The sequence below is a fragment of the Patella vulgata genome, chromosome 6, assembly GCF_932274485.2.
Source record: "Patella vulgata chromosome 6, xgPatVulg1.2, whole genome shotgun sequence".
NCBI lineage: Eukaryota > Metazoa > Mollusca > Gastropoda > Patellidae > Patella > Patella vulgata.
In genome coordinates this window covers 2,855,875-2,870,101 of record NC_065884.2, presented here as the reverse complement: position 1 = coordinate 2,870,101, position 14,227 = coordinate 2,855,875, and the positions used below count along the sequence as shown (strand labels likewise).

The 14,227-nt window shown below is 37.9% G+C and overlaps 1 protein-coding gene across 4 annotated transcripts in view; it reads left to right on the top strand.

The window, feature by feature from the left end:
• The first annotated feature begins 5,662 nt into the window (after positions 1-5,662).
• LOC126823509 (fibropellin-1) overlaps positions 5,663-14,227 on the top strand; it is a 73,830-nt gene continuing 65,265 nt past the window's right edge. The window contains exon 1 of one of the 4 annotated variants that reach the window (XM_050552392.2): positions 5,663-5,953. In XM_050552392.2, the coding sequence (XP_050408349.1) occupies positions 5,923-5,953 (31 nt within the window). In that variant the 5' untranslated portion in view covers positions 5,663-5,922. The remainder of the gene's footprint in view (positions 5,954-14,227) is intronic. The other 3 variants (XM_056101641.1, XM_050552395.2, XM_050552396.2) reach the window with 3 other exon arrangements.

The window sequence follows — 14,227 nt, the reverse complement described above, 5'->3', positions numbered from 1 at the left end:
TTAAGATGGATTTTTTTTTATTTTACTTTAAATACCCCGCCCCTCCCCTCTCACTTAATAAAGTTTAGTACCGTGGAACCCATTTCAAGGTATGTAAATATAACTGTGCCAGAAAATAACTTGAAAAGTTGTACGCTATTAAACTCTATTAATTGATTGGGAAGGGGTGATTGGGGTCTTAATACCACTGAAAAGAAGTTTCATTTACCTTTTCAGAAATGTAAATTATATTGTGGCACATTTAAATATTTACATAGCTTCAAAAGGATTTTACAGTTTGATGACTCTAAATAACATTAAGTTATTGGGGCCGGGTGGGGAGTATTTAAAAGTTAAAATACGGGTTATCGTGTAATGCCCACACTACACACTCCAGTGAAATATAATACCATTCATTTATTACCAATGTATTTTAGAAATATTACTTGCCTACTCTATGGTAATGCCGAATTATCTCCAGACGTCAACACAGATATATTTAAAACAGTTTACAAGTATATTAAAGGGACTATCCCGATTTGAACAGAGTCTAAAAAATAAAAGTCTGAGTACGTATGATATTTAGGCGCCAAAATATAGAGAAATGGTATATTTATCTTGTCTTAAAGTTTCAGCTCAAAATATTAAGTAGTTTGGGCGCGAACGTCAAAACTGCTTATCCGGACACGTAACCCTTTTAAGATTTCGGGTCAATTTTTTTGTTTGGTGACCTGATAAACGATTCCCGTTCCTTTAGCGGTCTATACAATGAATGACCCATGTGCTGTACTTGATAACGAAAGGTAAATTTCACATACACATTATTTTTATAAAATTAAAGCCTGGCAGGTTTAAGTTGTTTGAAAATATATCACATATATTGAGTTAGTTGCGCGGCCCTAAGGTAGAGGATATTAAGGGATTTTAACACAAAATTAAGCAGTTTTATTCTCCAAAATATTATCGGGATTGGCCCTTTAAACATGTAAACCGTTTTCCTCCGTAAAATAAACCTTTGGGTGAGGAATTTATTTATTCTTTTAAATATTTTTATATATTTTTTTTTATTTTATTTCATTTATATATTTATTCAAAATTACTTATCTACTTATTTGTACCGTAACTAAAATAATGTAATTAGTTTTTGTCTATATCATATATAATTTGAAATTGTACATATATTATAAACTCAACCCAGAAGGAAACAAATTATTATACGTCGTACATGTAAGCCTACTGGGCTTGTACAGATATCGGGATCACGTGGCTAAGTGGATAAGACGCTAGCTCGCTAGCCTGGAGGTCGGGTGTTCGATCCCTGCATTGGCCGAGAAAGTTCATCCAGATTTTCCGGCGTGGTTCTCCCTTGTCAGTGATGCAGGATGGAGGGGCTGACAAGGAAAGCTGTCTAGTCGTTCGGATGGGACGAAAAACCGAGGTCCCGTGTACACATTGGCGTGCACGTAAAAGATCCCTTGGCAGTTGGAATTCGATATAAGAGTAGGCCGTAGTGCCGCTGCCCGGGAAAAAATTTCCCTCATAGCACACTGTATGGCGTATGCCCGTCTTCATTAGCCCAGGTTAGGAGCAGAACAGTAGGACGTTAAACCCCATTTCATTTCATTTCATTTCATTTGTACAGATATCATACCCAGAAGGAAACAAATTAATATAAACCTACTTGACTTGTTCCTGTATCCTATTCTTTATCCGTCTTCGTTAGCCCAGTCGGAGCAGAATAGTAGGACGTTAAACCCCATTTCATTTCATTTCCTATTCTTTATGCTTTTATATTTTATAATAATCTCAAAATAAATACTGTTTAAACTAAACAAACAATCTCTGAAAGTAAACTAAACCTTATTTTGTGTAGAATGTTCATACGTATCAAGTGCCGCAGTTGATAACATTTTAATATCGACGTATAAACACAACATAATTTATCTTTTAAAATAATAGTTTGAGATCTCTGGCTTTGGGCCAGGAGATTCATCTAATTCAAAATATAGCAAGCATTTAACTTTTTTGTTTAACAAAAAAATGTATTTTATATAAGGCAACTATCCAATGGACGGTCAACAACAAAGCTCACAGGTGCTTTTAAACATTTTCTCTTTTCTTCCATATTTATCCTGAACAATCACATCAGGATTATGATGATGGCGGAAAAAATGACAAATACTATCAGTATTTATCTTTCGGCCTTCTCAAGATCATGTTTAAAAAAATATTTCTTCTGAAAAACAGTTTCTCAATACGAAATAAACAACGACGTCTTATTCGAAGCTTCTGTTGATCTTTTTAAAAAAATAACACGAACATTCAATACATTTGAAAATTGGACTAGAGAAAGATATCCGATTGTTGAATTCAAGACTTGAGGATTATCGTTAAACATGCATTAAGCTTGTTTCAGGTATTCGGTACTGGAATGTAAGCCAACAATGGTAATTTACCCACAGGAAAAATATATTCAACAGTTTATATTTGTTGACAATGGTCGTGTCTATCTTGACATGACATTAAGAGGGCTTAATGATTCGGTACGAGCGGGTCGAGGGTTGGGGAGTACGGGAGGGTCGAGAGTGGGGGTAGACATAGTGCAAAAGACCAGTACATGGACCGCTCCTGAATTGCTCCGCACCAATGAATCGGTACCCATGGGATCGAGGGTTGAGGGATACGGGCGGGTCGAGGGAGGGGGGTAGACAGCGCAAAAGACCAGCACATTGATCGCCCCTGAATTGCTCCCCACCAAGTCCTGGTAAATGTATGTAGCGTGCGTGTGTTTGTGTTTACGCGTTATACAAAATTATAAATGAAATGAAATGAAATGAAATGAAATGGGATTTAACGTCCTACTGTTCTGCTCCTATGCTGGGCTAATGAAGACGGGCATACGCCATACAGTGTGCTATGAGGGAAATTTTGCCCGGGCAGTGGCACTATCGCCTACTCTTATATCGAATTCCAACTGCCAAGGGATCGTTTACGTGCATTCCAATGTATACACGGGACCTCGGTTTTTCGTTCATCCGAAGGACAAAATTATAAAAGAAATAACGTATGCTACTACTACTACCTGGTGCTTTAACGTCTGCTTCCACATAAGTGATATCGCAGACAAGACATAGGAGAGCCGAGGCTTCTTCCGGTGTAATAACGTATGGAGGCGACACGACATTTTATGGGTTGACTATCTGGCATTAAGATCGTGCATGAGATGACTTCATTATTAATTAACGGGTTTCCTAATCTAAAACAGAGAGATACAACTGCACTTCTTCATTCCTGCGCCAGGGGGGCGACAACCACCTCGCCCCCAAACCTTCTTACGTCCCTATTTTGATTTTGTTTTCGTAATTAAATGTTAAGAATTAATTAATGTGTGTACATTATTGCTTAGAATTAAGTTGTGAAAAAAATTAGATATTGCAACAACAATAGCAAATGGACACTAGCCAAAGCCCCGCAGTTCAGAGAAAAAGAGAAAAAAAAAATAAAATTCCAGATGAAAGTTTCACGGTAATCGATTTTGCGGCGCTAGGGCGGAGATTGAACTATCCCTCAACCTTCTCGGTTATCGGGGAATTCCCTTGTTATAACAGTTCCCTGTCTTCATTGTATGCCATTCCGAACTGAATAGATTTCATATGTGATCACATATTATGTAATTATTCTTGTATTACAGATCGATTAGTTGCGACGCGATTCAGGCCCAGGGTCCCGCTCCGGTTAAGCTGGACTTTGACACTCGTGTTTGAGTTTTGTCACCCGATATGTATTCTTTAAAAGGGGAGAGAGAGAAATGTATCGGGTTGGATGGCCGAATGGTTAGCACGTTCGCGTTGTATCATACGTCTGTCATTGAGTTAACTGGCGGGGTTTTGATTACCCGGTTGTACGTGACAAGGAGTAGGGTCGCCTGTCCAACCCCGTGGGTTTTCTCCGGGTCCTCCGGTTTCCTCCCACTGCTAAAGACCCCTACGCGCAAGCGTATTATTGAAATAAAATTGAACCATACGTTAGTCCAGAAATGATCTAGTTTGTGTTGAGTGGACGTTAAACCCCATCTCTCCCTCTCTCTTAATAGGGCCAACTTGGCTCAGTGAATAAAAGTTTTCTTGTCCAGTCTGGTTTAGCCTTGGCGGCGGTACACCACAGTAATAGCCACACGTACATCAGCTTCCCCTCGAGAAAAAAAAAGTCATAGACAGTAGCTTATCCGAAATGAAATTTGGAGGTTGATCAAATTTGATAAGGCCGTGTCTTCAATATATCTGATCTTTATATCGTATTCACAGGCTTCATACAATTCTGTTACAAACTATAGCTCTATCGCGTTTATAAGATCATTTTTGGACTAACATATGGTTCAATTCTATTTCAATAATTTGCTTGTGCGTAGGGGTCTTTAGATGTGAAGGGAAGCCGGAGGACCCGGAGAAAACCCACGAGGATTGACATGCGACTCTACTCCATGCTCGTGCAAGCGGGGGATCGAAACCATGCAACTTGACAGAGCTAGAGAATCCGACGGTATGTTTCAAGCCCGTAAGTAAAGTGCAGGCCTAACACTTGCGGGATGACAAAAAAATGTGTTCAGTTGTTCTGAAGGGACAACAATAAGATATTCGCTTGTGTACACATAGGCGTACACGTACCGGAACAATTGACAAGTGGATGTTGAAGAAGCGTAGGCGGGAATGCCACTGTCCCGGCAATATTACCATAGTAACCGAAAGGCACACTACATCTTAGTCTCAAAGTTGGGGGGGGGGTGGCCGAATGGTTAGCACGTGAGTGCTGTATCATAAGACCTGTCATTGAGTCAACTGTCGTGGTTTCGAATCCCCGGTTGTACGTGACAAGGAGTAGGGTCGCCTGTCCAACTTCGTGGGTTTTCTCCGAGTCCTTCGGTTTCCTCCCACTGCTAAAGACCCCTACGCCCAAGCGAATTATTGAAATAAAATTAAACCATATGTTAGCCCCGAAATGACCTAGTTTGTGTCGAGTGGACGTTAAACCCCATTTCTCTCTCTCTCTCTCTCTCTCTCTCTCTCTCTCTCTAGTCTCAAAGTTACCGAATTGGAGCCGAACAGTAGGACGTTAAACCCCATTTCATTTCAAAGTGACAGGGATAAACCTCATTGCATTCGAAAAAATATTAGAATTAGATAAAATAAAAACACTCTAACGGTTTACTTAGGCTTTTATGGAGCCCTTTTCATATTTCGGGCTAGTCGGAAACGCGGATGGAAGACGGGGGAGGGGGCGTGGAAGTGCGGGACAGTCGGGCGGGGAGAGAGGCCTCAGACCCCTCAAATAATTTATTTGCAAATATCGTTGCTTAGTTTTACAATTTTACCCGGGGGGTCAACACCATATTGTCAGCCCCACCCCACCCTCAATATGAATTTTGTTCGGGAGGGCCTGTGGCCATTGAAGCAATAATAAGCAAATAAATTAATAATGCTAGATAAAAATGACACAGAAAATTGAAATTTCTCACGCAAATGAGTAACTATTTCCGAATCGTCACCACCTTGCCAATAAAAGGAAAGAGGTCTAAGTTTATTTCAAGAGAGAATACTTCAGCCATTGTGTTGGATAGAGCGTCGATTATTCAAACTATTGAATGTGAAGGTTTTAAGCTAAGATGGGATGTTGATACGCCAAGCATCACTCATCCAACGAATCTTGAGATCTGTGCCAACATTACCCCTCCCATCTAAACACACATTTCCCGCGCGTTTAAAACCTTCAACCCGTTTCACGATTGCTCATTCGACAGGAGACAGTTGTAGCAGACGAACAATACGTCACGTCACGAGCAGTAGAACGAGACATCAATAGATAGTTAGCAGATCGTTTCGTAAATTCGGATCTTTGTAGGGATAAAGTTGGTGACGAAGTATATCTAGTCTTACTATTACAACAAACATGATTGGATTAATCAAGTTTTTCATTTTCGGTAAGTGTTCCTTTACTTGTTTTCTCTACGGCTGATTTTCCATCATGGGTTTATCTTGCCGGTGTTCAAGGCCGGACTGTCACGAAACAAAGTATACTCATTCGGATGGTGCGACAAACCGACGTCTATTCTAAACGTTGGTATGTTAATAATGTAACCCTTGGCAGTTGGAAATCAACGACAAACTTTCCGTCCTGTTTAATTTCTAAGATTGACTAGAGGCTGTGACGGGTGTAGTACACGGGGCTTGATATTCGTATTTATTCTGAAACTTTTATTTGGGAGTTGTATTTGTTGTATTGTAATCTTTTTAGTCAATTTTATTCAAGTCCCGTATTCACCCTATAATTAAATGAACACCGGGCAAATAAACACACGCGAAGACAGAAACCGGGTTTCTATCTGAAATACGAGAGAAAAATAAATATGGAGTAGATTTTTAATTAACAATTAAGTTTCAGCGGTTTCTTTTTTTTTAAAAGTCCCAATACGAGCTACGCGATGTTAATAAAAATAAATACTAGACTTGATTTCATTGGCCTCTAAGTTTAATTGAGAAAACCTCGGTGTGTCAGTGCTTAAGGCGCCGGTTTGCTAACCAAGGTATCAGGTTGTCTCACAAGTCGCGTATGTTCTTCGATATTTTCCGGCGCAGTTTTCCTCTTGTCAGTGATGCAAGACAGAGGGCCTGGCAAGGGCAGTGACTATTCGTTCAGATGGCACAAAAAAACTGAAGCCTCGTGAACACATCGGCGCTTACGTATATATAAGACGTCATGAATTTGAAATAAGACTATTAATATTATATTGACAAATAAAAAACCGATCTGGTCGGCGATTAGTAAGATCGTTTGGGATATTCGGTTTCTAAATTAACAGAAGGCCGTTAACCCGTTTTCATTTTAATTTCGGGAAAACCCGTAACATACATAGGGTAGCTAAGTTTCTAACTCAATATGACCTAAAGTCTTCGATATTGAAAACATGAATTATTTGTCAATTTAAATCAACATTGATGTTGTGATCTTACAGGGAAAAGATAGACTCCTGATATCCAATATTTTAGACAAAATAAACATTTTACCATTGGTACACGAATCGTGTACCATAATGCGTTTCAGCGCCATTTGTAATAAGGCAGTCGCAGAACATGGCTAGACATATTCCACAAGACATGTCAAACGGTGAGGCCATATTCTTATCCGGAGAGCATGTGCAATAAATACTATCGGTGTAGACTGGAATAACCAGACGCTAGAGATTGTATTTCGCCGAAAATAACTGATTTGAAATTAGAGTAAAAACGGAAACAATTGAATGTAAATAAGTTTATATAAATTCATATTACATTATTATATGCGTTACGGCGACCCATTTGTGTCAATTTCTAGGTCAATTTCTAGGTCCCAAATATTAGCGATTTAGCTCCTTTAAGTTTGCCTCTTTTGTCCTGTTGATTAACTTGGTAAACATATAAAAAAAAACGATAAAAAAATATAATTTATTTAAATCTATCCAGAGGTTTCTTTCATGCGTGTATATTTACATGAATGTCATTGACATAGAAAAACAAATCTGATAAAAACTGTAATAAAAAGAGTATAAAAAATGGAATTTATTCGGTTTTTTGGGTGTAAATCTACATCAGAATAAAGATATGAGAATGTTGTAGTATGTATTCGTTAATTAAATAATTGTTTGTATAGCCGCGGTTGAAGTAGGTGGTTTATTTGTTTTATACGGTGATGATGCTTGCACGCCATCTTATAAAACGCTTTAATTAACAACATACTCTATACCAGTGATTCTCAACCAGTGTGCCTATGCCGCGGGATCTTCTTAAGTGTGCCGCGAAATTTTGAACGGCACACTAAGAAAATGTGAATTAAATACGTGATCCCAATTGAGTATCCACTGATAAGTTCATAGCTGTGTTTTTCTTTATTCAGTTTGAGTCATTCTAAGTATCTATGACTAGTCTCTGTCTACGGTTGTATTCCGTCTGACTTAACCATGTTTTTATTTTGCCGCTATTTCTTCATGTGTTCCAAGGTGTGCCGTTGGCAAAAAAAGGTTGAGAACCACTGTGCTACACTCAACCGGTATCTTCCGTTTTAAGGAGGGAAGCCGCAGTGGCTTAGTGGGTAAGACGCTGGCTCGCTAGCCTGGAGGTCTGGTTTTCGATCCCTGCATTGGCCGAGAAAGTTCATCTAAATTTTCCGGCGTGATGCAGAACGGAGGGCTTGACAAGGACAGCTGTCAAGACGTTCGGATGGGACGAAAAACCGAGCTCCCGTGTACACATTGGCATGCACCTAAAAGATTCCTTGACAGTTGGAATTCGATATAAGAGTAGGCCGTAGTGCCGCTGTCCTGGAAAATTTCCCTCATAGCAAACTGTATGGTGTATGCCCGTCTTCATTAGCCCAGTTCGGAGAAGAATAGTAGGACGTTAAACCCGATTTCATTTCATTTTTCATTTCTGTTTGAAGGAGATTTGAGGTGGCGAAGCCGTCAATTAAAACTGGTATTGGAGCGGCAAATAGATCACCGGTTTGAATATCAATTCTGTGTAAACCGTGAGCGATGGTCAGATCTCCTACTTCAAAACTACCGTAGTTTTAATGTTCTCGTATGTGAGCGTCGCTTAGATCTCCGATATCAATGTAAGCCGAAAGAATTCAACAGAGGCCCACCTCCACTCTTGTCGATGAACGTATTTTAATGCTACAAATTTGGATATAGTGACATTGGTCCACGAATACAAATAGTGTTACCTATGCTTGGGGTTGGGGGAACATTGCTAATACAATATATAACCCTTGCCGCCCCCCCCCCCCCAGAAAAACAGACGTCAATCTGCGCTTTGCGAAAGGGGGGTAAATGTGTTACTAGAAGTATGGACCAATTAGCAATGTAGTTCATTTGCCTGAAATATCAACTAGAATTTCAAATGCCGACACGATTGAACAGACAATTGCTGTCTTAAAATTGCACATAAGTATTATGTACATTTCTGTGAATATATTTACATTTATCCAATTAGTACTGCGTTTTTGTTCATTTTGCGTCCGTTTTGGCAATAGATAAAATAAAATTATAATGCATACCCGACATCCCAAAAGCCAATGTACACACATATGACAAAGAAAACAAAGAATATTCTTTTTTAACCAAAAAATACACAGAGTTTTATTTGGAGTAAATACATAGATACAGATGAAAATACTTCAAAGGTTTTGGTTTTGTTTACGGATTGTTAAATTAGGGTTATAACAAATATAGCATATATATAGATTAAAGATTGGAGTTCGAATCCAACTTTGTCTAGATTGATAAAACAGGTGGTTTTAAACTCTTTTAACTTTTTGATGTGCAGATAAAAATGATTTGGGGTGATTAGAATTTTGGCTCTGTTTTGCTTCCTTTGAACATTGCTAATAAACTGGAAACAAATAATATTAACATATACTTATCTGCGATTTAATCTTACATGTAAGCGGACGTAAAGCTTGTGTACATAGATTTTCGTGGTTAGAAAACAGGGTTTGAATTTGCAAAGTGTTCAAATGTTTAAGTATAGGTTAAACAATTCGAGAAAGCTCTAGGAAAAAGGTATTATAACCTGTTAAATATATTTTTGTTTTTGAATAAAAGAAATAATAAACTAGTTCGAATTTTCAATGGCATGAAATAAAAATAGTTAAATGGCCACAAAATTATATCAACAAAAGGAAAGCATAGATTTGAACCATAACAGAACCCGTGACATCCAGCGACTACAAATAAATTAGAAACAAATAATATTAACTTGTCAAAACCATAATCAACTCTCGTCGGATGCTCTTGAATTTCAACGTATTTAAACACGATTGACGGTTAATTGATAAACGAGACTTTGTATACTATCGTAACAATGGTAGCAACGACAATCGAGGCTCCGCTATTCTTCAAAAAGCCCTAACGTCAATTCAAGATATTCCCTTTTCGTTACCTTGATCTAACTCTTACTGTTGAGTCTTTAAATGGCCAAAGAATTATATCAATAAAAGCAAAGCAAAGATTTGAACCATAAGATATAAGACACTGAACGACTATAAATAAATTAGAAACAAATAATATTAACATAATACAAACACAAGTAAAATAACATTAAACTTCTTTCCTGATTTCATACATTTTGGTTAAACTTAGCCAGTGGTCATCGCTATTTGTTTAGTACTGCAAGTCAGTACGTCATTCTTCCTCCATCTTATGTAAACACGTGGTATTTGTATAACGATTAGATACAATCTTTACCACGCCCCTCTCTACCAACCACAATATATTGGTGAATTAGGGTAACACAGGGTTGTTAACACCTGTATATAAATCACAGGTACCATAATGGCGACAGACTTTACACCTCTTAAATCCCTTCCTCAAATTGATAAATACCAGGGGGTTTGGATGGCGGAATGGTTAGCACGTGCACGCTGTATCATAAGGTCTGTCATTGAGTCAGCTGGCGTGGTTTCGAATCCCCGGTTGTACGTGACAAGGAGTAGGGTCGCCGGTCCAACCTCGTGGGTTTTCTCCGGGTCCCCCGGTTTCCACCTACTGCTAATGACCCTTACGCGCAAGCGAATTATTAAAAAAAATTAAGCGATAAGTTAGTCCCGAAATGACGTAGTTTGTGTCGAGTGGATGTTAAACCCCATTTCTCTCACTCTCAACTCTTAAATCCGTTCCTCAAATTGCTAAATACCATTACGCGCAAGCGATGATTGAAAGAAACTTGATTGTACTGTATGTTGAGAACTCAAATCGACTAACATATTTTAGACAATTTATTATTTTACCGGAAGTAACGCCATTTTGATTTTCTCTTTTATGTCATTTAAAATATGAACTTCAGTTACCCCCCCAGTTCAGTTCATCGAGATCTTTACAAAGGCAGTTCCCACCAATTACTGTCGATGATCTGTAACGAGAAATGCAGTTTTTAAAAAAAAAAAAAAAAATTTGTTTGTTTCTTTTCTTTTTTTTTTGGCTATAGGAGAACTTGAATTCCATCGGATTTAGTTCATGAAAATAGTTAAACTACCTGACCTGGACTTATATCCATTAAATACAATTAGCTTCATCTTGGGAAGATTCCAAATAGAACAGAGAAATTTATTTAAAATAAATCTAAATATAAACAAAAACGAGAGCTTATCCCAAACAAATCCAATACTCAGGACTATTGAGTTCTTAATTTAATATCAACGTATTTCTCATATGAACACGAGAATAACGAAGTGTTGAGATTTTTCTGTAGTGTATACTAACATTGGAATGGAAACAATATCAACTATTAATTCTATTGTCTCTTGGGTTCCATTTTCAATTATTTCCGGCGTGGTACCACCTTATCACTGGTGCAGGACTGGGGGCAGAGTTTCCCTCACAGCATACTGTATGACGTATTCCCGTCTTTATTATAGCAGTCGGTGCTAAACAGTAGGTCGTTAAACTCCATTTCATTTCATTTCATCATTCTTTTACACCGAATGTATTTATTTACCTCAAAGTTCAAGACATATAAGTTATTTACACAGACATGAAGCAATTTCTTATTTTTATTTCTAAATTCCGATTTTCATTATATTGTATTTATTTCAATTTCATTTCATTTCATATTACACATGAGCAAGGTGATCAGGAAGACATGAGTTCTTTCTGTAGTATAAACTACATTTCAAATGAATTAAATTTCTACTTTTAATTATATTAACCCCCTGTGTTCCAATTACAATTCGGGTTAGGTAAATAGTCATAGAACAAGAAGTGTTAATAGGGTATATATACAAAGCTACTCATCTCCCCTGAATGGCGAGCGGCATGTTTTAATTATTACGGATTCATCAATAAAATTATCAACCCGTAGTTTCCTGCTCCCAACCTCTGGGATGACACGAAGGTGAGATTTTATTTTAGATCTTGTAATGAAGAGATTAGTCCTAATCCATCAGGTATTCGTTTGCCAAATTAAGAAAACAGTTTAGTTATCTTCCTGTTTATACTTTCGTTTTATTTAATTTACTTTTTGTTCATGAGTTCGTTTCGGGTTTTAATCCCTATCCCATTTCTTTTGCCAAATTAAGAACATACATTTATATTAGGTCTGCCAAACTTTACATGCCTGGCAAGGATAAGTATCTAGTCGCTCGGATGGAACACTATACCATTGCATATTCGTTGACGTGAACTTGAAAGACCACTTGACAATTGGAATTCGATGGAATAAAATAAAGCCAAGTAGAACAATCCAAACCATTAGACAAAATTCGAAATCCTAAAAAAAAAAAAATGAATAAATAAAAATGGTATAAGCTAAATAGTGTAATCGGCCAATGGACTGTACACCATGTACAAAATATATGACGAACAGTGGTAACAGTTCGGAAGAGTAAGCTTACCCTGCCTGGCGCCACACCCGCCATAGCGACATCCAAACCATTAGACGAAATTTCATTAAAAGTAGCGTGGAACGCAAAATTGCCTTCACAGAACACTGCACGGTGTATGCCGGTGTTCATTAGTCCGGTTGATGCATTTATCTATTCATTCTATGCTCTCTGTTTTTTGGGTTTTTTTAAAATCTATTGCCCTCTTTGCTGACTGTCCAAATTAACTGTTGTGGTAGTGTTCTGCGGTTTGTATCTATTTATTTTTGTGAAGTTGTGGCATGTATTTTAAAACTTTAAAACTAAACACAAACTAACCCAATAAGAAGAATAATCCGATATCCTGTGAAGTCAATTTTTTTTTCACGCTAATATCCTGAATATTCACCAACTGCCTTATTAGTCGTAAAGACGTGCAAACTGAACTTCACGGTGTACAACGATCCCCTTCACACAAAGAAATGTTGTCTTGTAGTTGGGTTCACTTGGCTAACAGCTATAGTCACTTTAAAGATACATTATGTAAGATTTAGATAAAAAGGTTACCGTTGTTCCTATGATAGTCACTAGAGAGATAACGAAAAATGCATACGGTGGCTACGTGGGTAAGACGCTGGCTCGCTAGCCTGGAGGTCGGGTGTTCGATCCCTGCATTGGCCGAGAAAGTTCATCCAGATTTTCCGGCGAGATTTCCCCTTGTCTGTGATGCAGGACGGAGGTCCTGACAAGGACAACTGTCTAGTCGCTTGGATGGGACGAAAAACCGAGGTCCCGTGTACACATTGGCGTGCACGTAAAAGATCCCTTGGCAAAATTTCCCTCATAGCACACTGTATATGGCGTATGCCCGTCTTCATTAGCGCAGTTTAGGAGCAGAACAGTAGGACGTTAAACCCCATTTCATTTCATTTCATTTGTCAAATTTCTTTATGCTGAGTTACGAATGTTTGAAGTTTTGACAAGAAATAGCGTAAATATTCTCGATTGTCAAGTACCATTGCTGCGATAATAAACAAAGTTTCCATTTTAACGTTTAACGAGGATATGGTGGAGATTGTCTAATCAAGTGAATATCTCAGTCATCCGATGGTCTAGAGAGTTGATTACAGGATTTTAATGTGAGGAAATGTGCAAATAAAAGTTTATATAATATATTATTTCAAGCCAAAAAGACCTGCAATAGGCAGATTTAGTTCTTACATGGTTAGCGCGTGTGCTTTGTATCATAAGGTATGTCATTGAGTCAACTGGTTTCGATTCCCCGGTTGTACGTGACATGGAGTAGAGTCGTCTATCCAATGGACGTTAAACTCTCTCTCTCTCTCTCTCTGTCTCTCTCTCTCTCAAACCAGGAAGTAATGGGCACATCTAATTAAAGTTTTAAAAATTTATCCATTAACCTATCCTTAAATTCTATGAGCTTCACTCCAATTGTAATACGTCTACAAACTAGGATATATCTTTAGATAGCAATTCTCACATCCTTATGTTGTCTGTTTCAAACGCACGAAAATATTTTAAAACCTTCCCAACCTCTGTTCAATTAAATACTTCAAAGTTTTAGAAAGTTAGAGTTTGTACGAATATCAACAAATCCTCGAAAAATGTTGATCTTCGTTTCTATATTTTTGTAACATATAAGAAAACACAGTTTCGTTGGAAAACAAAGAAAGTTTAATCCAAAATACCCCTGTTATATTGTTTTCGTTTTGGGGGCTAAACGAGAATGTCGTCATTTTGTAGCGAGGTATTTCTGTTCGGAGGCTAGCGAAATATCGCAGGGCAGTGATGGGAAAGTGATGTTTGTCGATCGGTTAAAAAGTTTGATTTCGGAGCATTTTTT